At 37.2% G+C, this 23,683-nt stretch overlaps 1 protein-coding gene across 1 annotated transcript; it reads left to right on the top strand.

Annotated features, from left to right (window-relative positions):
* On the top strand, positions 1-21,905 carry LOC131314017 (uncharacterized). The gene is made up of 23 exons (XM_058342515.1): positions 1-637; positions 3,006-3,309; positions 4,740-4,850; positions 4,936-5,144; positions 5,459-5,669; positions 5,776-6,013; positions 6,124-6,274; positions 6,381-6,684; positions 9,002-9,063; positions 9,132-9,215; positions 9,297-9,412; positions 9,802-9,869; positions 9,977-10,002; positions 10,252-10,295; positions 12,484-12,556; positions 14,475-15,008; positions 18,225-18,573; positions 19,872-19,982; positions 20,123-20,331; positions 20,526-20,736; positions 20,849-21,086; positions 21,174-21,324; positions 21,426-21,905. The coding sequence occupies exons 1-23, from the start codon at positions 113-115 to the stop codon at positions 21,735-21,737; spliced, it is 4,641 nt and encodes a 1,546-aa protein (XP_058198498.1). The 5' UTR covers positions 1-112; the 3' UTR covers positions 21,738-21,905.
* Positions 21,906-23,683: the final 1,778 nt, after the last annotated feature.

Below are 23,683 nucleotides of genomic sequence, written 5' to 3'. Positions count from 1 at the left end.
GCCAGTTCGATTTATAAAATAAGTTGTGCTGGGCAAAGTTATCTCTCTCTCTCTCTCTCAAACACTTCCCAAATTGGAACTCCCAGCCAAAAGCCTTCACAGGTGGTCTACAATGGATAATTTGCCCCACAAAATGCCCAGAAAGGCTCTCTTTGTTAACGCGATTTGCTTGCTCAGCCTCATCCCAATAATCAAAGGAGCTGACCCAAATTATATCGTCATAGAATGCCCGAACACAAATCTTAGCACAACCAGTACCTACGCCCCAAACAGCACCTACCGAACAAACCTCAACACCCTCTTATCCAATCTCTCCTCCAACTCCAACGCATCCAACGGCTTTTACAAGTCCACCGCCGGCAGCAGCCCACCGGACATCGCCTACGGCCTCTTCCTCTGCCGCGGCGACGTGTCTGCTGTCGTTTGTCGTGACTGCGTCGTTTATGCTACTGGGGATACAGTCCAACGGTGCCCTGGGTCGAAGCAGGTCACAATTTGGTACGACGAGTGCATGCTGAGGTACTCCAATGAGTCCATGACTCCATCCATCTTATCTGTTCCGGGGATAGGAGGTGCACTTCTGACGAATACGCAGAACGTGACGAATGCGACCCGGTTAAACGAAGTTTTGGAAGAGGTATTACGAACTCTTTTAAGAGACATGACATCTCAATTTAGTTTCTCTAGTACTTGTATCAGTTTAAACCTTGTAGTTCACATTTTATCTCAATTTCGTCATTCTCGTTGACGGTGTGATCGGAACAGATGGAATTTATGTGCAAAATTGTTATCTTTCCAAGAGAGGGATGACATTGGAGATTTCATACAAATTAGAGAGTTATTTCTAAAAAGTTTACATTTTACTTTTGCTTCGGAAAAACTATTTCCATCTCAAGTTATTTTTTATTGAATAATCCTAATGTCTTAAGGAAATTTGAAGTTTTATTGAATATCCAAATAAAATATGTTGAGGAAAGAGGCAATGACTAAATTGATCATCTCTTGTTACTGGGCGTCTTCTGTGGCCTAGGCGGCTACACTATAGGCTGAGGGGTTCAAGCAAGCCCCCTGTGCTTAAAAAATAGTTTTAGAATTTAATTTGTATACTTTAACTTAAAATTTGATTCTTCTCTAATGTTGTCGGTAGACTCAGCACTGAATTACTTATACGTGGCCAAAGGAAACGACACTTCACTTGAATTTGCAGGTGTGTAGTTTAATAAAATAAAATAAACTAGGCCTAATAAATTTTTAACCAAAATAAATATTTTTAAAGATTTATGTGCAAAAAATTTCTTTACGTTTTTTTGTCACTGAACTAAAATCTTGGAGGCATCTTCCTAAGTCCAGATAAAAAAAAATCGTTCCTTTCTCATGTTGCAAGAAACCAATAAACCATGCTTGGAACAGTGGCAGGAGAGAGTTTTTATGGGGGTGCTGAAGTTGGAAAGTTTAAGTGTAAAAACAAAACAAAAAAAAGTAGAAATTCACTAAAAAAATATGAACACATTTTATTCAAGCTTGACACAAGTATACGTATATACATATCGACACCCTAAAGTTTTTCAACACATACAATCTCGATGCCCCAAAATGACAATATCTGAGAAGAGAAAAAATGGCTTTTCCCCAAATTTTTTTTTTTTTTTTTCCAGTTTTGTCTTTCCTTGGGATAAAGCCTATAAAAAGAGAATAAAAACTCAACTTGTTTTGGCCAAGTGATTTTGGGTTGAGACTTGGGTGTTTGCTCCATCTTAAAGTCTCAGGTTCGATTCTTTTTCCAACAACTCTTGGGGTGATCACTTCACTTCCGGGTGTAAACGTGTGAAACGGCCGTTTTGTGTGTGTGTGTGTGTGTTGGTGGGGGGGGGGGGGGGTGGGGAACCCTCAACTTGTTTTGATAAAACCTAGCTACAAGAATAAAAGCCCTTTTTATCTTGTCAATCAATAGGAGGGAGTTACATGATGTACAAAATAAAAAATCACAAGACACTATATCAATTGTGTGAGAGTCTAAGTATAAAATACAAAATCACAAGACACTATATCAATCGTGTGAGAGTCTACGAGATAACTTAGCCTAATAACCAACCGATAACATAAATAAGCCTATCAAAGGGACTATCATCGTTATAAGCCCAATCCGACTACAAGTCTCATTAAATGGAGAAATAATTCAAACAAGTTCAAAGGAAAGCACACTCACACATTGGTAGAGAAATTCAAACTCCTGATCTCTTAGGAAGATTCAAAAACCCTGGCTAGTTCATAAGCTAGGCTAAGCTAGTTGAATAAAAGCTCAACTTAGAAGGACAACTTGAACACAAGTTTAGTTTTGTACTACTCCATCCGTCCCAATTTGTTGGTCTACTTTGGGAGCATGTGCCAATTTTTAATTGATTATATCTTACAATTTTTAATTTTTTAGGTGATTTTAAAAACTTTGTATAAAAAACTCATTGAGATCTATTAAACAAGATCTATATTTGATATAAAAAAAACAATAGTATAAATTAAGAGATATAGCTAATCTTTTGAGACTTCCAAAAATGGAAAAAGGACCAAGAATTTGGGACGGAGGGAGTAATTAATTTCAGTTTGGGTCTTGTGTGGTTGAGGGTGAGGGAGATTGTACTCCAAATTCGTATAGTATCTCTTGTTATTTAAAGTACGTTTCAATTTTTAATCCTTTTCACAAATATAATAATTTTACTTTAGTCTCTTTAAATGAAAATTTACCTTCTTTTTTTTTGCCCATAATCCTTTCAAATTCAGAGTAATTATATAGTTGACTCCCTCTTTATCAATATTTTGCGTCTGCTACCAGCTGTGGTTGATTATGAGATCCAGGCCTTAACATCTTGTCCTTCTAGTAATTTAGTTTGGTTTCTTTCTTTCCATTGCAGCGTATATACCAAAAAAACGATTTTTAGTCTGAAATCTATTTCTAACTTTTGGCAAACCACTTCACTAACCATTACTATGAACTTTATACACGTGTAAAGGTAATGACCAATATAACCGATCGGGCTTCGAGTGATGACTCAGGCAAGAAGTTTGCGACTGCAGAAGCCAACTACTCATCAGTTCAATCGGTGTACGGACTAGCACAATGCACGCCGGATTTGTCTGATTCTGATTGCAATAACTGCCTCCGAAATTGTATCTCGCAGTTTCCGAGTTGCTGTGATGCAAAACGAGGAGGGAGAGTGCTGTTTCGGAGCTGTAATGTCAGGTATGAGATGTACCTGTTTTACAATGCCAGCGCCGCTCCGTTGCCCCCTTCACCAGTCGTCCCTCCTCCTCCTGGTAAAACTTTATTTTGTAAAGCTTAATTGGATTTGGAATTTAATGATCGATTAATCTTTCGTCCTAAGTACCTAAAACTTCTACGAGTCTATGATTTTTATGTATTACTAGTTTTTTCTTAAGAGGTGAAACACTCGGTCCTAATGCAATGCCTTATCTTAATTCCAAATAATTTCGGTAGCCTTGGGGGCGTTTCCACTAAAAATGTTGGATTACATGTTATTGCATTTTGTCACTTTGTTCACACTAACCTACAACTTCTTTCTCTTTAGTTTCCCTTCTTTTTTTCCCTTTTCACTCACTCATATACCATCTACAGCTTATAAGTTAGTGAATACAACGACTTGACATTTTTGAACAACGAGAAGTTGTACATAACTTATCTTTGCATCTTCATAATTGGAAATTGAGCTAATGAGTGGAGAGAGATAGAGAAAATAAGAGGCACGTGACCCCCTGGGCCTATGTTGACTTCGCCCCTGATCATTAGAGAAGTAGACATAAAAGGTATAGCTAAGCATTATGCATAATTTGACACAATGCAACCCTAACAAACGCTTTCTTATAGTAATTTTTTTGCCTTTTCGAATAAGAGCCGTAGCAGACAATTTGAGGACTAAATTTTAGTTTGCAGACTGCACGGTTTTAATCGCACACATGTGCGGCTCACTCCAGATCACAAAAAATACAAAAAACAAATCCTAATACATTTTAAAATAATTTTTTATGAGACTCTGTAAAAATTCAGCTGCTCCAACAGATATTGATAAGTATTTTTTCTGGATTCGTAGGGTGAAACTGCTTAATTGCTCAGTTTTGCTCCTATAAATTTAGAAAAATATTTACCGATATCAGATATCTGTTGAAGCTAATTTGTTATAGGGCTCCAAAAAATTATTTTTAAAATTTATAGGTATTTTTATTTTTTATTTTTGGGGTTCCGGAATGAGCCCCACATGTGTGCAGTCAAATCGTGCGGGAAAACCAAGCGGTAAGGGTAGCACGGCTGAAAAAAATCTAAGACAGGAGCACTGAAAGTGATCATGTAAACTTCATGATAAACTACAACAAATAGATCTGATACCAAGGCAACATTTGAAGGAAGGTATATTATATATCTGTCATCAACCAAAATCATAAGTGCCTCCATATATGGAAAGTGCATAAATTTTGGCCAATTATGTAAAATACATACATCTAATTCCCACCGATTTGGAGTCCCTAATTACAATCATCAGATCAGAGCTAGCAATTCTAATTTGGCCTTTGTTGCCCCCTTCAATTTAGAATAAATGGGCCTTGTTGTCTGCACATTTTGTAATACCCACCTTTTGTCTGTGTTGAGATCTTATTTTTACAACTATTAGACCGTTGTTAATCAAATGGCGACGATTTAGACATAGATTGAAACAATGCCATCTGTTTCGCAGGAAGAAAAGGAAACGCGATTACAATCGGTCTTAGTGTATCAGCATCCGTAGTGCTAGTGCTGCTTGGTTCTGGTATCTACTGCCAAAGGAGAAGGAAAAGAATAGCAAAAGGTAACAAGCAGTCTTCTAGTTACCAGTTTCCAATCTACTGATCTCATAATATGTCAGCTATAGCTAACTGTACAGTTCTCCACAGAAGAGAGAGAAAATAACCAAGAAGTTCAATTACTTGACTTGGCGCAAGCTAGAATTGTTGATGGTTACAGCACTGATAATTTGCAAGGAGAAAAGCCCGCAAAGTCGCACGACTTTCCTTCAGTTCAGCTAGATCTTGTACTTGTAGCTACGAAGCATTTTTCTGAAGAAAACAAACTCGGAGAAGGTGGATTTGGTCCAGTTTACAAGGTACTTGTGGTGCTAATGATTTTGTTTAGTCTAAATTTCCAGGGTGTTGCCATTTTTTCGAAAACAAAATCTAAATTGAGAGCTAAAAGAGGCATTTTGTGACAACAACGCCCCAATAGCGGAATAAATAACCTTAATTGATGAGTCTTATTCAAATGCATTGCATGCCTTGGAAATTCTTTGCAGGGTACATTACCAGAAAATTGAGAACTAAAAGAGTCCTTTTGTGACAACAATGCCCCAATAGCGGAATAAATAACCTTAATTGATGAGTCTTATTCAAATGCATTGCATGCCTTGGAAATTCTTTGCAGGGTACATTACCAGATGGAAAGGAAATTGCAGTAAAGAGGCTCTCAAGAAATTCGGGCCAAGGACTTCAAGAGTTCAAGAACGAAATATCTTTAATCGCAAGACTACAACATAGAAATCTTGTCCAACTCTTGGGCTGTTGCTTGGAGGGGAACGAGTTGATGCTAATCTATGAGTACATGCCCAACAAAAGTTTAGATTTCTTCCTCTTTGGTATTGACTCACACTTAAGTTGTCACTAGTTTCTCGACAAAACTATTCGATGAAACCCAAACAATACCATCGTTAATCAACTTTAATGTTGTTTGTTTCTTGTTAGATTCCACCAAAGCTTCACAGCTAGACTGGAAGAGACGCTTTCTCATAATTAGTGGGATTGCTCGAGGCCTTCTGTATCTGCACGAGGATTCTCGACTTAGAATTATTCATAGGGACCTTAAGGTCAGCAACATTTTGTTAGATCAAGAAATGAATCCTAAGATATCAGACTTTGGAATGGCAAGAATTTTTGGTGGAAATCAAAGTGAAGCCAACACAAACAGAGTTGTTGGAACATAGTAAGTCTCTCCATTTCCAACTTATGTAAGTAGACATAAACACGTGTGTCCATCTCTTCTTATTTATTTTTTCTTTGTTAACTACAGTGTTTTTTCTTTGTTAACTACAGTGGATATATGGCTCCAGAATACGCTATGGAAGGACTGTTTTCTGTTAAATCTGATGTCTTCAGTTTTGGAGTTCTCTTACTAGAGATTATAAGTGGGAAAAAGAATAGCGGTTTTTATCTTTCTGAGCAGGGTCATAGCCTCCTTACTTATGTATGTTTTTGGATTCCTACTCATCTCTATACCTTTTAACCCAAGAGCATAACGATCATCCATATTGATAACATCACTTCTTTCTAAATTGTACGTCAATATACAGGCGTGGAATATATGGTGCAAAGGTGAAGGAATATTGGAGTTGATGGACCCATTACTGGCGGAGTCATGTGTAGCAACAGAAGTGTTAAAATGTATCCATGTCGGATTGTTGTGTGTCCAAGAAGACCCTGCAGATAGACCGACGATGTCAACTGTAGTTGTTACGTTGGGAAGCGACAATGTAACGTTGCCTCAACCAACACAACCAGCATTTTCTGTTGGGCGTTTGGTGTTGAACTCATGTCAGTCCTCGTCACATGCTAACGAAGTCTCTGGGGATGAGATGACAATCTCAGATGTATCATGTCGATAACTTTTCTAGATTTTTTTTAAAATATTCATCGATTGGCATACTGCTCATTTAGGAATACTTTATGACCCGTATCTCTGTATTTAGTCAAAAGTTTTAATTGATCATAGTGGGGCTTATTGTACAAAATTTACCAAGTTAAGTGGCAAGGAGTATGTGAAAATACCGAATTCAATGTTAGAAATAAAAAAAAAATGCATGCAAAACGTGTCTTCTTCTTGGAATGTTTGCACATGAGCGAGAATCTTTTTTATGATCAGACCCGAATCATATCATACATGAGTAGGCTCTATAAAATCTTGTCAAATAAGTGAAATAGATAAAGGATTCTCTATTGCTATGGCAATGATACCCATAGGAGCGGGAGATTAACGGAAGATAATGATGCCTACAGTTAGCTTAGCTCTACTGCTGCTTGTTATGCCTCGGAGCAGCCAAGTCACGGTGCGATTACAAGTTCTCTATACGGTATGCTCTAACACCACTAATTACACGGCCAATAGCCAATTGGAATTCGACCTGAACCGCGTGCTCCACTGAGCACTCTACAATGACGGTGGCCATTCAATCTTCTCCAACAAGACTGAAGGAGAACCGGACAAAGTATAGGGACTCTCCCTTTGCAGAGGTGACGTTTCACCCGCTGATTGCCAGAATTGCATCGACATGGCATGGAACGAGATCTAACAAAAATGCCCCTTCAAGAATGCAGCAGTCATTTCGTATGATCAGTTTTTAATTCGCTGCTCAAACCGATCATTTTTTCTACCATGGAGACACAGAGCTGCGTGTTTATAAAACCCAGAAAACGTAACAGAATCGGATAAGTCACCGAGGTTTTGGACAATATGTTTACAAACCTGACCAGTTTTGGTACTTCTATCCCTTCTAACCTGCTGTATGCAACCAATGAAGCTGGCGATGGTATATAATTCTACAAAGCTGTACGTACGGTATGGTGCAATGCACGCCAGATTTGTTATTCCGGTGCATTGTCGTAACTGCCTAGATTATGTTGTGTCTGGGGCGCGTGCCTGCAGTGCCGGGAAAAAAAGGAGGGAGGGTAATCACACCAAGCTGCAACGTACGGTATGAGCTGAAGCTCCGTTCTTGGCGGACCCTCCAGTTGTAGCTGAAGCTCCGTCAGGCAAACGGACTGATGCCGTCCATTGGCAGTAGAGAGGTGAGTAATTAGTTAATTATCTTGGGTCCTGATCGCGTGCAAATGTTAGGTAGACGTGCAGCAGTCATGTTATCCCCTTATTTTTTCCATGGGCAAAGTTTACTTTCACCCCTGGCCCCTGGGTTATCGCCATGTGCGGATACCCCCTCATGGTTTAAAACTAATCATATAACCTACCTATGATTTTGAAAATGCGCGGATAGACCCCTTGCCGTCATATTTTTCATCTATATTAACGGACACAACATTAAAAAAATCGATATATCCTCATCATGTTCCTTGATTCTTCTTTTTTTTTTTAAATCTAACCACACCATCCCTTATACCAAAAATTGAATCTAAACCGTTGATATTGTAAATTTTGATGAGCACTACATCTATGTCAAAATTCAAGTTAATAAAAAAATGAAAAGCTCATAGTCGAATTGATTTTGTTATGAAATTAAAATTTCAAATTTGGATTTACTAAAAATTAGATCACTGGGTTATTGATGTTTGATCGAGATGATTTTTTACAGAGATATTCTATTCTTTATTTAATACATTATGAACGACTTAAATTACATTGTAGAGGTTTGTGAGATACATCTCCGTTAATATGAATGGAAAACATAACAGCAGGGGGTTTATCCGCACATTTTCAAAACCACAAGTAGGTTATATGATCAGTTTTGAACCATGAGGGGGGATATCCACACATGGTGATAATCACAAGGGGTGAAAGTGGACTTTGGCCTTTTTCCAAAATATAAAGGCATTTAATCAAAATCACGGTCCCAGAACCGCCTTTAGGCTCTGGTGGAAAGCATGCTGTAACTTCCTCGCAACAAAAGAGAATCTCCATAGAAGGAGGTGTAACCCTAATCCCTTGTGTCCAATTTGTCTATGCGAACCTGAAAGCGTTGAACACCTTCTTTTTCAGTGTGGTTGGACCACCCTAGTTTGGTATGAGAGCAGTTTAACATACAAAATGGATCCCTTGGCAATCTTGTCTGTCATGAAGTGGACTGTCTCCATCATGGACCACTTGAATTCAGCTATAGATGGTCCGAAATTTGTGGGTAAATCATTTTCTTGGCTTGGCAGAATTGGAAATCACGCAATGACTGGGTTTTCAATTCTGTGCCAGTGGATCCTAAGGAGGCTGTGGCTAGATCAGCTTATGGATGGTCTGAATTTGAGGGGGTTTGGGTAATCAGGACGTACAAAGGAAGAATGAGGTCCAGGTTCTACCAAGTCAACATTGGTCTCCTCCACAGGAAGGGTGGATAAAGGCTAACTGTGATGTGGCACTGAAGAAAGGAAGTTCTAAGGCAGCCATTTACCAAGAGCCTATTACCAAGGTCAAAGATGGCTTCAGAGAAACAAGGCAACAATGATCCTAGATCTCTGCCTCCTGATGAGATATGGACATTGGTTATGAGGAAAAGCAATTGTCTGAGACTTTTGAAGGTCTTAAGAAGAGATTCCTTGATGACATCATGCAATTATCCAAAGAACAAATTGATGCAGAGGATGCAGAAATGCAAGGCATAGGGAGGTTAGTTTCTACACTTAAAATTCGTTTCATTCTGAAAGTGTCTAGAACTCATGTTTTCTATTAGTTAGCTTTACTTTCTGCTTCTTTTATGATCATTTGAAGTTGGGTTTTATAAGACAAATCAATTTTTGAAGACAAACTGTATCTAGGTCTTGCTGCCAAAAACAATAACATGTTTGATTTTTTCTCTTTACTTCATGTCATTATTTATATCTATTAAACAAAGTGGATCACCTGATTTTGTTCGTTAAAATTTTGGTTTGAGGAACATTAATCTTTATTAAGTGCGACATGGGCTTGTGAACAAAAGAGCACACTGGAATCAAACATGTTATTGCATTGAACTTTTATGCTGCCTTATTTGATTGCTTCGAATCAACTGTGTCAAGGGTATCAATGGAACGCCAAAAGGTGGAGAAAATGCTTGTTGAAGAGCAAATAAAGAACATCATAGCATGCAAGGGACTTGAAAGAAAAGAGAAACAAAAACTTGAAAAATAGATTCCGAGGCCAGAGTTGGCTGGATTTGGGAGAGTCCCTTTGAGCTACCATGCGATGTTACAGGCGACAAGGTTGTTGCAGAGCTATGGGTATGATGGGTATAAGACAAAAGAGTAGAAAGGGTGTGTGGTTATGTGCTGGCAATATACACCCCTTTTTTTGATATCAGCATGGAAGTTTAGAATGTGTAGCTAAAACCATTGATCATACTGGAAATCTATTTTTCCTGTTGTATGTATAAAGGACCTTAAATTTCTTTCCCTATCGCTGCAAATGCAAATTAATAAGTGTGAAGACGCAGAAGTGTTCTCAAGGTGGTGTTTGATTTTGCTTTGCAGCTTTGGAGTGCAGATAAGAAGCGTAAAGAGGCAAAAGCTGGGGAGTAAGTTTGCGAGCCCGTCTTGATAACTTTCCCGCTCATGTTTAGGTTTCCCTCATATCTTTAATTTTATTTGTACATATTTTGTTTTTATAATTGGCCGAGTGTGATTTGTGTTAAAAATGGTTTTGAATTCCAGGGAGCTAGGGAAAGACCGGGGTGTAATCAGACTCTGCGACCTATATATCTGTGTTTTGGATGTTGGGCTCACACTACTACAAGAAAAAACACAATTGCCGACTAAAAGGTTTAGTCGCCTAATGTGACCTTTTTAGTCGCCGAAATGGTTTTCCTGACTAAATAATTTAGTTGAGGAATGAGAGCTAATGTATGGTTTTAGCGACTAAAAAACTTTGTCGCGGTTTTCCATTTTAGTCGGTAAAGTTAACTTTTGCCGACTAAATATTTAGTCGGCAATAATAATTGCATTGTGGCATCAAATGTTATTACAAAAAAATTAAGGGGCCAAAGTGGAAAAATCATATTTACCCCCTTTATGCCGACTAAATATTTAGTCGGCAATAATAATTGCATTGTGGCATCAAATGTTATTACAAAAAAATTAAGGGGCCAAAGTGGAAAAATCATATTTACCCCCTTCATGGGACCTTTTGTATTTGCCCTGATTTTCCTTCCCAAGACGGAAGCCGTCCAAGGTCTCGTACCTGAGACTTTTCGGCTGATATCACAGGCAACTTTCCACTGCACCACTGCTCTATTCTGTTTACTTCTCTGTAATAAATATACTTATACCATCTGGTTTCGTTTCTTTTACCCTAATTTTTTTAATTAACTTTTTTTTAATAAAGCTTTTTTAAATTTTACTTTTCTTGAAAATACAAAAAAGTCGTTAGCACTATTTTTTTTTTTTTTTACGACCTACACACTAAAAGATAATATTTCAATAACATTCATAAAAAGACAGAATATATTCGCCAATACGCAATTAGAACCATTATCACCTGAGCCCCATTTGAGGTCTTTTTTGCCCGGTTAGAACCAATCTATCTTTGTTTTATTATGGGTTAAAAGATCATTACCGAGATTATAGTTGATCATTTTTCATTAGACAATTGTTTGAACGAAAATACTATTAATTCTAATTATAAAATGGGTATCTAAACCTGATCGAGCCACAAATTTACAAGAATGAATTATTCAACAAGTGTAACAAAATGAACGGTCTCGATCGTAATGATTTTCTCGCGATCGTGTGGCTTTTGCAATAATAAGTGCAACATAAGACTTAGTTTGACTATCAAGTAAATCAAACTATAGATTGTAAACATAACTGTCGAAGTAATTTTTTATAATGCGTGATTTAATCCGTTAGGATTTCACTTATATTACCAATTATAGGATTGTCACCAAAATCGAAGATCACTCAAATATCGGGGACCACATGATTGAAAGATATTTAATGCGTTCGGAGACGTTTAAGTGTTATAGTGCACTAACCAAGCCCTGCCTAAGATCTTTTTTGGCAATCCAAATTATCTATCTTTGATGTACATACGAAATATAGATCATTCGTACCAAATATGAAGTTAATTGCATTTGGATAGACACTTGATTGGACAACAAATTCTTTTTATTTAAGAGTTTGTGTGCCGATAAATGGCTGTCCTTAACCCGATCGAGCCAAAATTTTGAAAAAAATCTTTATGATTCAGAAGGAAAAACAAATGAACGGTTTTGATTGGGAAGGTTGCATCATGCTCAATGTCATTGGAACAAATATTTTCTTTCTTGAAATTTGTTTAAAATGGGGGAAAAATGATATTCGCCAACTAAATGTAATTTTAGTCGACAAATATTACTAATTCCCTACTAAATTATTTAGTCGGAAATTTTTTTTGCATTTATTGATTTTATAAATTAGGAAAAAATGATATTCGCCGACTAAATGTAAATTTAGTCGGAAAATATTACTATTCCCTACTAAATCATTTAGTTGGAAAATGTTTTTCATTAATTGGTTTTTTAAATTAGGGAAACATTTATATTCGCCGACTAAATTTGTTTTTTGGTCGGTAAATAATTTTAGTCGGTATTTTTCCAACATTTGGCGACTAAATTTCCCGACTAAAGTAAATTTAGTCGGCAATGGTGTAATTTCTAGTAGTGCTCGTCCATCTCATGGTCGCATGACTTTGCTGTGTTTAAAATTTATAGTTGCTTATATTCCCAGATTTCTACCAGCTAATCACCCTGTAAATGGATGTATTTTGAACCTTAATGTATGCTTTTATGATCTAGAAAATGTAAGATTACAATGTTGGTGAATGTTGGGTTTTATGATCTAGACAATGTTTTGTCTAGGATTTCCCAGTCTAAAATTATGGATTACTTCTAAGCATTGTAATATGAAACAACACTTCAAACTATTAATAACATTTAATCTTAATATGATCCTTAGTATGATTGTTTTCCATCTCTTGACCAATTTTTAGATTGATTTGAGCTTTTTCAATCGAATAGGAGTGCAAGTGTATAGGGTCTTTTTGTCTTGTAGCCTTCAATTGTATATGGGCGGCATTCCCTTGATGCCTTTTTGATAATATAATCTCTTACTTATAAAAAAAAAATGATCCTTAGTATCATCCTTCATTCATACACGTTATCGAAACTACTAACTCCAAAATGTACAATCAAATTAATGATCATGTTTATCGTGCGTAGCACGACGGACGACGGTACCACCCTAGTTATCTTAAGAAGGGAGGATATAGGACGGGATTCAGGAAGTAAGATTAGATTAGTCTAAACTTGGATTAGTCTAAGGCCCCGTTCCGCAACGGAAAAAAAAATTCTTATTTTTTAAGAAGGCAATTTCAAGTTCAAAAATTATGAACTTATTGAAATATAAAAATATGCAATATGGATCTTATTTGAAAGATCTCATCGAGATCTTTTATACGATGCAAAAAAAATTGAAAATTTATTTTTCATTTACATTATTTTTAAGTTTGAAAATATGAAATAAGCTTATTATTTTTTAAGAAGATTTCTGAACGGGGCCTAAACTTGGACCTTTGTCTGTCTGCCGTTTAGTGTATTTGACTAATCATGCACAAGTGGGAAACATGAAAATAAAATAAGGAAATAAAGAAAGAACTTTCAAACGAAAACGAGTCTTGACTTTACATTTTTAATCTAGAAACCGGAAACGGTCGTTGTGGAACTAAGAGGAGAAAAAGGGCCCGCTCTTAACCCAACTCAATCCAACCCAACCCAAGTTAGTTTCTGTACTTAATTTCACCAAAAACCCCTGATCAAGTTTTTTTTTTACACATCAAGTTAGCAACCAAAAAATTATAGTACATAAGTTAATCATGACTAGCATAAACGAGACAGTAACTTTGTTTGCGTGCCTTATCTTCGTTTGACAGACAACCAATCGTGTGGGAGTGTGGGTCATTAACGACCCTACCATGCTGGTTCATGCTTTCTTCAACCAATAATGGCTCAAACTTGAAAGCCATCGAGAAGCTTCAAACTTGAACTCATCCACTTACATCTATTCCCAATCCTCTCTCTCTATTAAAGATGAATTTTTGATTGTGGACTTAAAAATGACCGTCGTGGGATTTTACAATGTCAATTATGCTAGCAACGTAACCCCTTGAATAACCAAAAGAAGAGACGACAAATTTTGATTATCCAATTTTTGTAATGCCATCGGAGATACCCCATTGCTACTCTCAATTTTTTTTTTTTTGGGTCAAGGGAAAGAAGATTAATTAATCTGATAGGTGAAAGCCTAAACACAGACAAATGAGAACCCCAATAGGCAAAATTGACATCCACAGACCTGACAAAACATTAAAAATGAGTCTCTTTAAACGAGCTGATTATAACATAATGAGCCGGGTTTTTGAGTTTTCAGATCGGCTCATTTACTAATTAAACGAGCCTAAAACTCGACGTCGAACTTGATTAGATTACTAAACGAGTCAATCCTAACCATACCTAACCTTAAGGAGCCGAGCCACAAGCAGTTTGCAGCCCTAATCACAGTTATGAAATAAAATACGCCTCATTGACCCACTGCCAAGTCGTTGGGTCTACACCCATGATTTCTAATATCCCCTCCCCGCCCCACCACTTACTTCTCCACCCTCTCCTAATCTCCATTTTCATCAAAATTGAACTCTGCCCCTGGTGCTCTACAATGGATAAATTCCTCCACAAAATACCCGAAGTGGCTCTATTTGTTACTTTCTTTGTTCAGCTTACGCTATTTGCTTGCTCAGCCTCATCCCAAAAATCGAAGGTGCTGACCCAATTTTCTTGGCCATAGAATGCCCGAACACAAATCTTAGCACAACCAGTACGTACGCCCCGAACAGCACCTACAAAACAAACCTCAACACCCTCTTCTCCGTTCTCTCCTCCAACTCCACTGTATCCAATGGCTTTCACGAGTCCAACGCCGGCAGCAGTGTCCCCGACATCGCCTACGGCCTCTTCCTTTGTCGTGGCGACGTTTCAGCCACCATGTGTCGAGACTGCGTCGTTTACGCTATTGGAGATGTAGTTGAAAAGTGCCCCTGGGCAAAACAGGTCACGATCTGGTACGACATATGTATGCTGAGGTACTCCAATGTGTCCCTGAAGCCATCCATCTTTTCTGCTCCAGAGACCGGAAGTTGGTATATGTGGAATTTGCAGAACGTGACGAATGTGACCCGTTTAAATGAAGTTTTGGAAGAGGTATTATGAACTGTAAATTTTACTCCCTCCATCCCAAAATGTCTTGTCTGCAAAACGAATGCATTGTTTGCTTTTCTTTTTGAAAATTATTTTTCAAAAGATTCCCCCTACTTCTAATCATTTTTTTCTCTATTTATCTCCACTTATTAGCCTCACTACTTTTTCAAAAAAAAATTTCATAAAATGTTCCAAACAAAGCAGAAAACTTTAAAATAACATTTTTTTAAAAAGAAAATCCAAAAAAATTCTTGAAAAAAAAGTTTATCATATTTTGTTCCCTTTCTATCTGTTTCTTTTCTTTGTGTTGTCTTATTTCTTTCTTGTGCAGTACTATATTTGATACGCCACGGATACATTTATATAGAGCAAAGAAGAAGAAAACTAAGTAGAGAGAACCCTACAAAATTGATTGCATGTTCCCAAATGTACAATACTATTCCAACAAATTGCTTTGAAAGTGGTCAGACAATGACCTATTTCATAACTTCTACTACAAGAAAATCGTGATTTAACAACGGTCAAAAGCGTCACTAAAAAACACAAAAAACATTGCTAAAAGTAATACCAATGGTTCACCAACCGTTGGCCAAACCGTTGTGAGATATCCGTGGTGTAGAGGTATAGCAACGGTTTTGACGAGCGCTGGTACAGATTTTTTTTTAGTAACGGTTTCTTTAGGCAAGTTTTTTTTATTTTAAATTTGGGGTAAAATATGACATAGCAGACATGTGACCTCCACGTGGCGCTGACGTGGCCCCACCTGTCGCCGCATGGCGCATGAAAGGCAACACAACAATTTTGCTCCTCCCGGGAATCGAACCCAAGACCTCGCGTATGCGCACGCGAGTGCAAACCAAGCCCAGCACTTGTGTAATATCAAGGGCCTTCTAATATTTATACTATGCAAACTGGCTGGGCTAGCTTATGTCATTAGAGTTTTTTCGATTTATTCTTAATCCAAGTTTTTAAATTTGGTTTATACTATACAAACACCTACTTTTTTTTCCGATTGGAACCGTCTATTTTTTACATAGTAAAGAGTACATCCTTCATACGAAAAATGAAATTAATCGGGTATTGTTACATACTTGATCGGGCAAAAAAATTTATTTTACTAATGAAGTCTCAATAAAGAAGTTTTCTAAACTCAATTAAGCCAAATTTATATGAGAATGATTTAATCAACAAGGAAAACAAAATCAATGGTCTCAATCATCATGGTTGTGTTGTGGTCGAGTTGCTACTGTACGTTCAAATACAACACAAGACGTAGTTTAATTGTTATCATGAATTACATTAAACATATATATTTTAAATATAATTACAAATCCGATTGAGTCAAATTTTTACGAGAATGATTTAATCAACATGAAAAAAAAGTCAACTGTCTCGATCGTTAGTTCGAATTTGAAAAACCGATCGCATGAAAGAAAATTGGTTTTAGCGATGTGAAAATCTACTAATGGTTAATGAAAACCGTATATATAGTCCGGTTTATAGTAACGGTTATTGGAAACCGTTGCTATAGTCCGGTTTTTAATAATGGTTATGGAAAACCGTTGCTACAGTATTGTAATCTAGTAACGGTTGCATGAAAACCGTTGCTATAGTCCTGTTTCTAGTAACGTTTTGCAAACCGTTGCTACACACCATCTATACCGACGGTTTTTTCAACCTTTACTAAAAAACCGTTGGGAGATCCCAAATTTCTTGTAGAATTCAATCAAAAAATATAAAAATATATATATTTAATTTACATAAAGATTTATATACAAAAAAAATTATTTACATTTTTTTGTCACTACTGCTGAACTAAAAATTTTTGTAGCCGCCTCCTATTTTGTCGCATCTTCCTTAGTCCAGATCAAAAAATCGTTCCTTGCACATTTTTCAAGAACCCAACCGTGCTTGGAACAATGGTGGACGGAGAGAGTTTTTCAAGAAAAATTTAAATAATCATCCTCTTTATTTATGCCTTGTAAGAATTCATCTCGCCCACTTTGCATGCTTATGTTTTCATCCTTTCATTGCTTGAATTACCCTTATTACCCCTTTATTATGATATCTCATTTATTATGATATCTATATAGATATGAGCTGTGCTACGTGCACAGACTGTTGTACACAGCAGCCGTTTTCTCCCGCCCCGGGTCGCACAAAGATGATCGGAGCCGCTCATTTTGTTTAAAATATGTCGTTTAAGGTCTCTGTAAAAAATGAGCTTCGTTCAATATCGTTAGAGGCGTTAACAAAACACCCAAAATCATTTCTGAAGTGATTTTGGGTGTTTTGTTAACGCCTCTAACGATATCGAACGAAGCTCATTTTTTACAGAGACCTTAAACGACATATTTTAAACAAAATGAGCGGCTCCGATCATCTTTGTGCGGGAGAAAACGGCTGCTGTGCACGAATCATTTCTGTATAGATATATACATTTATGGTTTTCTAAATTAAAAGGATTGTGATGAATATCAATCTCTGCAATTAAATGACATACAAGCTTTCCGATTTCATGGTAAATTATTTGTAGTATTTACTATGAAATATGTTTGCATGTTCCTATCATTTTATGATTAATTATTTGGACCATTTATCATACGGATATATGGAGGACAACATAAAGTTAACACGATCAATGTACGTCAATGCCTCTGCCTCAAATGGCATCCGAGAAGAGAAAAAATGGCTTCTTCCCAAATAATTTTTGCTCGGTTTTGTCTTTTCTTGGAGTAAAGCGTATAAAAAGAGAATGAAAAGAGAGAGCCAAAGCAGTCGACCTCGCTCTAGCCGCCAAAAAGGGAATGAGATTTATATATTACGCATAGCACGGGATGAGCTCCTAAGCCGACGGGCTCTGCACATGGAGAGAAAGCAGTTGAAACTAGAAAGAATCTTAGCAGGCTACTGACCGGTAGCCTTATCATCCCCTGAGTCAGATAGTCGATGGCGTTATGTTTTGGCAAATCAACTTGTTTTGTGTTAAATAAAATCCCAACTTCGTTGGTTAGATGTTCGGACATAAAGGACAACTGAACATACACTTGGTCTCCATTTGTTTCGATGTAGGAGTAAAATGTTTTACAGAGTAAAATGTTTTTACAGAACCTTAGTTTCGTAGAAGTATAATTTTAAGTTAAATTTGAGCCTTGTCGTGAGTAACTTTTGGCAAACCACTTCACTAACCAATAGTATGAACTTTATACACTTGTAAAGGTAATGCCCAATATAACCGATCGGGCTTCGAGTGATCACTCAGGCAAGAAGTTTGCGACTGCAGAAGCCAACTACTCACTATCCAAACAAGTGTACGGACTAGCGCAATGCACGCCGGATTTGTCTGATTATGAGTGCAACACATGTCTTCGGAATTGTATCTTGCTGTTTCCGAATTGCTGTGCTGGCAAAGTTGGAGGGAGAATGTTGTTTCGGAGTTGTAATATCAGATATGAGATGTACTCGTTTTACAATGCCAGCTTCGATGACGCACCATTGCCCCCTTCGCCAGTCGTCCCTCCTCCTCTTCCTCCTCCTCCTCCTAGTACTACAACTACAAGCGGCCCTGGTAAAACTTTATTTTGTAAAGCTTAATTGGATTTGGAATTTAATTTTCCAGTTTCTAAATTTGTCCAGTAACCTTAGCTATAATCTGTCACTACTACGGTATGAGCTTTGCCTGTTCGTAATTATTAATTAATTTTTGGTCCTAAGTACCTAAAATTGTTACGACTGCAGTATTTATGAATTATTACTAGTTTTTTTTTGTATAGGTGAAAGACTCGATCGGTCCTAACGCAATGCCTTATAGATCTAGCTAGCTAGCCCCAAATAATTTCGGTTGCCTTTTTATTCTGGAAGCACAATTAATTAGGATTCTGTGGGGTGGACGGTAGACCCATAGCACAGGGCTTTTTTAGGCAACCAGTTGGGCTCGATTATTTAATAATCGTGCATGTCATATTCTTACTACTTGTTCTTGTTCTTAATGAGTATGTTCTTTTGGGAAAATGTAGAATAATACACCACACTAAACGTTCTTCAAAACAACTATATGCAATCAAACCCCAACGGGTTGGTTCGGTGGTCTTGCCCTGAGATTTAGATGTTTGTTTCAGAAGGTATAAGGTTCGATTCTTCATGCAGTAACTCTTGGGCCACCTCCCCCAGAATTTAGCGTGCAAAACGGCTGTGGGAAGGTTCTGAGAGGATAAGTTTGAAGTGTGTGCGTGTGAGCAAGCAACTTGGTCACCCTATACTACAAAATAAAATAAAATAAAAATAAACTTGTACTCTATTAGATTGTGGTTTTTGCCTCAATCATGAGAGCAGTAGCATAAGAGGTATAGTTAATCATTATGCACAATTTGACACAATGCAACCCTAATAACAGATGCTTTTTTTGTAATATTTTTTCTTTTGGAATAAGAACCGTAGCAGATAATTTGAGAACTGCATTTCAGTATATCTGAAATAGGAGCACTGAAAGAGATCTTGTAATTGCATGATAAACTACAGCAAACAGATCTGTTTTAGAACCAGCAAATACCAAGGACATTCTGAAGGAAGGTTTATGTATCTATCATCCCAAACCTTGGAAGTGCATAAATTTTGCCAATTGCTTAAGAATATAAACATGTAAACCCCACAGAGCAAGCAATTATAATTTGATGTTGTTGCCCTCTTCAAATTAAAAAAAAAAAAAGAAGAAGAAGAAGAAGAAGAAGAAGGGGGCCTTGTTGTCTGCACATCTTGTAATACCCATCTTTTGGTTATGCTGGGATCTTATTTTTATGATCATTAGACCGCTGTTATAAAAGGGTCACGATTTACACAAAGATTGAAACATTACCATCTGTTTTGAAGGAAAAAATGGAAACATGATCACAATCGGTGTTAGTGTATCAGCGTCCATAGTGGTGGTGCTGCTTGGTTTTGGTATCTACTACCAAAGGAGAAGGAAAAGAACAGTGAAAGGTACGTAACAACAGTCTCTAGTTCGTTAATCGTTACTCCCAATTAGCAAATACCACAATCTTTACTCTCACAATATCTCAGCTATGTGGATCAAAAAACCAAAAATTATCTTAGCTATAGCTAACTGTATTTCTCCACAGAAGAGACAGAATATAGCTCTGAAGTTCAATTACTTGACCTAGCGCAAGGAAGAATTGTTGATGATTACGACACTCAGAATTTGCATGGAGAAAAACCCGCGAAATCACAGGACTTTCCTTCAATTCAGTTAGATATTATACTAGTAGCTACGAAGCAATTTTCTGAAGAAAATAAGCTTGGAGAAGGTGGATTTGGTCCAGTTTACAAGGTACTTTGCTGCTCAATCTGCAGATGATTTTATCTTGTCTAAATTTGCAGTGTGTTGCCACGTTTTGGAAAACAAAATCTAAATTTAGAGCTAAAAGAGGCTTTTCCCAAGAACAATGCCTTCGTAGTGGAATAAGTAATTGAAATTCGTGATCCTAATTCGAACGCATTGCATCGGTTGGAAATTGTTTGCAGGGTACATTACCAGATGGGAAGGAAATTGCAGTAAAGAGGCTCTCAAGAAATTCCGGCCAAGGGCTGCAAGAGTTCAAGAACGAAATATCTTTAATTGCAAGACTACAACATAGGAATCTTGTCAGACTGTTAGGCTTTTGCTTGGAGGGGAACGAGTTAATGCTAATCTATGAATACATGCCCAACAAAAGCTTAGATTTCTTCCTTTTTGGTATGGAATCTCTCTGAAATCGCCACTCATTACTCGATAAGACATTTGCAATCAAACCCAAACAAGACTTCTCTTAATCAACTTGAATGTTATTAATTTGTTTCTATGTTAGATTCAACTAAAGCTGCAGAACTAGACTGGAAGAGACGTTTTCTCATAATTAATGGGATAGCTCGAGGCCTTCTGTATCTGCACGAGGATTCTCGACTTAGAATAATTCACAGGGACCTTAAAGTTAGCAACATTTTGTTAGATCGAGAAATGAATCCCAAGATATCAGACTTCGGAATGGCAAGGATTTTTGGTGGAAACCAAAGTGAAGCCAACACAAACAGAGTTGTTGGCACATAGTAAGCCTCTTTGTTTTCCAACTTATGCATTTATAACTTGTTTAACCATCTCTCCTAATTATCTTTTTGATACATTATCAACTACAGTGGATATATGGCTCCAGAGTATGCTATGGAAGGACTATTTTCTGTTAAATCTGATGTCTTCAGTTTCGGAGTTCTCTTATTAGAAATTATAAGTAGGAAAAGGAACAACGGCTTTTACCTTTCTGAGCATGGTCACAGCCTACTCACTTATGTATGTTCATAGCTAGATTCCTACTCGTCTCTCCATCCCTAAACTAAGTGCCATATTATTAACTCCTACTTCTAATTTCATTACTTTCAAATTGTCGATAGGCGTGGAATTTATGGTGCAAAGGTGAAGGAGTAATGGACCTGATGGACCCATTACTTGTGGATTCATGTGTAGAAACAGAAGTGTTGAAGTGTATCCATCTCGGATTGTTGTGCGTCCAAGAAGACCCCGCAGACAGACCGACGATGTCAACTATAGTTATTACATTGGGAAGCGATAGTGCAACACTGCCTAAACCAACACAACCAGCATTTTCTGTTGGGCGTTTGGTGTTAAAATCATGTCAAGCCTCACCAAATGCTAACTTAGTCTCAGCGAACGGGATGACTATTTCAGATGTATCAGCCCGATAATATGTCAGCAAATTCTTTCTTCTTTTTTTGGTTTTCTGGCAAAATTCATGTACGATAATTTTTGCTTTTCTTTTTGAACTGCAGTATTTCATTTTTGCTTTTCTTTTTGAATTGCAGTATAGTATCATTTATGCTTAATAAGAACTTTTGTCTACTTGGTTTGATCTAGCTCTCTGCTCTTAACATTTTTATGTCAAAGAAAAAAAAAATTAAAAGTTTGTATTCTTAGAAAGAGAGTCATACTCGGTTCAAAAAAAAGAAAAGAAAAGTGCCATACTGTATAGTGTATACGGTATTCACCCATGGACCTATAGGTATGTGTAACAGACACTTAATGCACCCAATTTTGGGTGGCTCTGATAGTTTTTGGGTGGGTCTGATGTTTTTCTCCAGACCATTGTTCTCTGCAGGGCAACTGTTTGTGAAATCGCCTCCAACTACTATAAGGGTGCTTTTTAAGCTTAACACGCCTCTTTCTCAACCCAATTATGTTAACAGTTCTTAGCCAACTGGGTTGTTCAGGTGATAGTCCAACACTCAAGGGGTGGATCAAGAATTAAAATTTCCGTTTTCCACTCCTCCAGTACCCACTTTAGTTTGTATGAGACAAGTACTTGATGCATTGGGGGTTAGGGTAGGCGATACCTATGACAAACTTGTCGAAAAGAAAAATGCGATAACATTTATCTTGCTAACAGGGTTAGTAGGCTGCTGCTGAACCCTCGCATGAGGCATATATCAGTGTTTTTCAGTGTTCATTTTCAGTGTTTTACTATGGTATTCTCTACTGTTTATCTGGGTTCATTTTGCTATTTACTTAAGATTTTCACATTATCTGGGTTCAGAGTGCAGTTATGATCGTTGGGAAGTTATGGTTGCCACTGTGGAGAGGCTATTCTTTGTAGCCTTTTAGATTCTTATCTAGGCATACATCATCAAGTTTCCCATGGTTGAATGAATATTCAGAATCACAAGACCAATTAACCTTTTGTTCACGGCTTGAGCTGCGAGTTAAGCATGCGCATCCACATACATTTCATCTTCTGTTTTAACGATATATTTGTCTCATGTTTTTTATTATTCAATTCTTGTTGAACTACTACATCTCCTCCAGCTATAATGTTGTACTCAGTAATTGTGCATTAGTTGATTGTTGGGTCATCCACAACGGAGTTTTCATTGGCCATGGTGGTATTTCTAGTTTATAAGAAACTTTGATACCCCTTGTTGATGAAAGCCGAACAAAGCAGTAATTCTCTTGGATTATTTATCCAACATTGTTGCAAAGTCATAGGTTTCCTAATATATGACAAGGATATCTGGAGTTTTGGATATGATATATAATGTTCATACATGAAGATCATGTCTATGCAAGTGTTATTAGTAGCCCCATGTTAGGCATGAAACTGGGATGAAATAGTTACCCAAGAACTTGCTTGGTAGTTAATTATCTGCTCTTTATTTAGCGAAAAATTAGTAGTTACTTCATACTTAGTATTTGAATATCACCTTTTCTGTTTGAAAGTTAAAGCAATTGCAAGAAACCTGATATAGAAAAGATAATTACTTTAGGAATTATCAAGAAAAGATTGGCATTTGGGACCATCTAATATTATTGAGAATATTTCTTACAACCTCTTTTCCTCACGCTTCACAATTGATGCTCTATCAATTCGCTATTGTAGGAAACTAATTCCTATTTTGAGGGAAATTATATTAAACCCCTTTGAACTATCATCCGGTGGCACTTTGCCCCCCTTAACTTTAAATTTCAACACCTAACCTCCTTGAACTATTCATGATTGGAATCCCCTTTACTTTGTGAACAAATTGAATGAAGTTACATACTACCATCCAAGTCAATGGCCTCCTCGGTCTCTTCCACGATGTCTGCACCACCCTCCCCACCGTCGTTGATCACCTCCTATGCTCCTACTTTCCAACTA

The sequence above is a fragment of the Rhododendron vialii genome, chromosome 13a (assembly GCF_030253575.1).
Source record: "Rhododendron vialii isolate Sample 1 chromosome 13a, ASM3025357v1".
Taxonomy (NCBI): Eukaryota; Viridiplantae; Streptophyta; class Magnoliopsida; order Ericales; family Ericaceae; genus Rhododendron; species Rhododendron vialii.
Note: the sequence above shows the minus strand (reverse complement) of the source record. Positions and strands in the feature narration are given on the sequence as shown.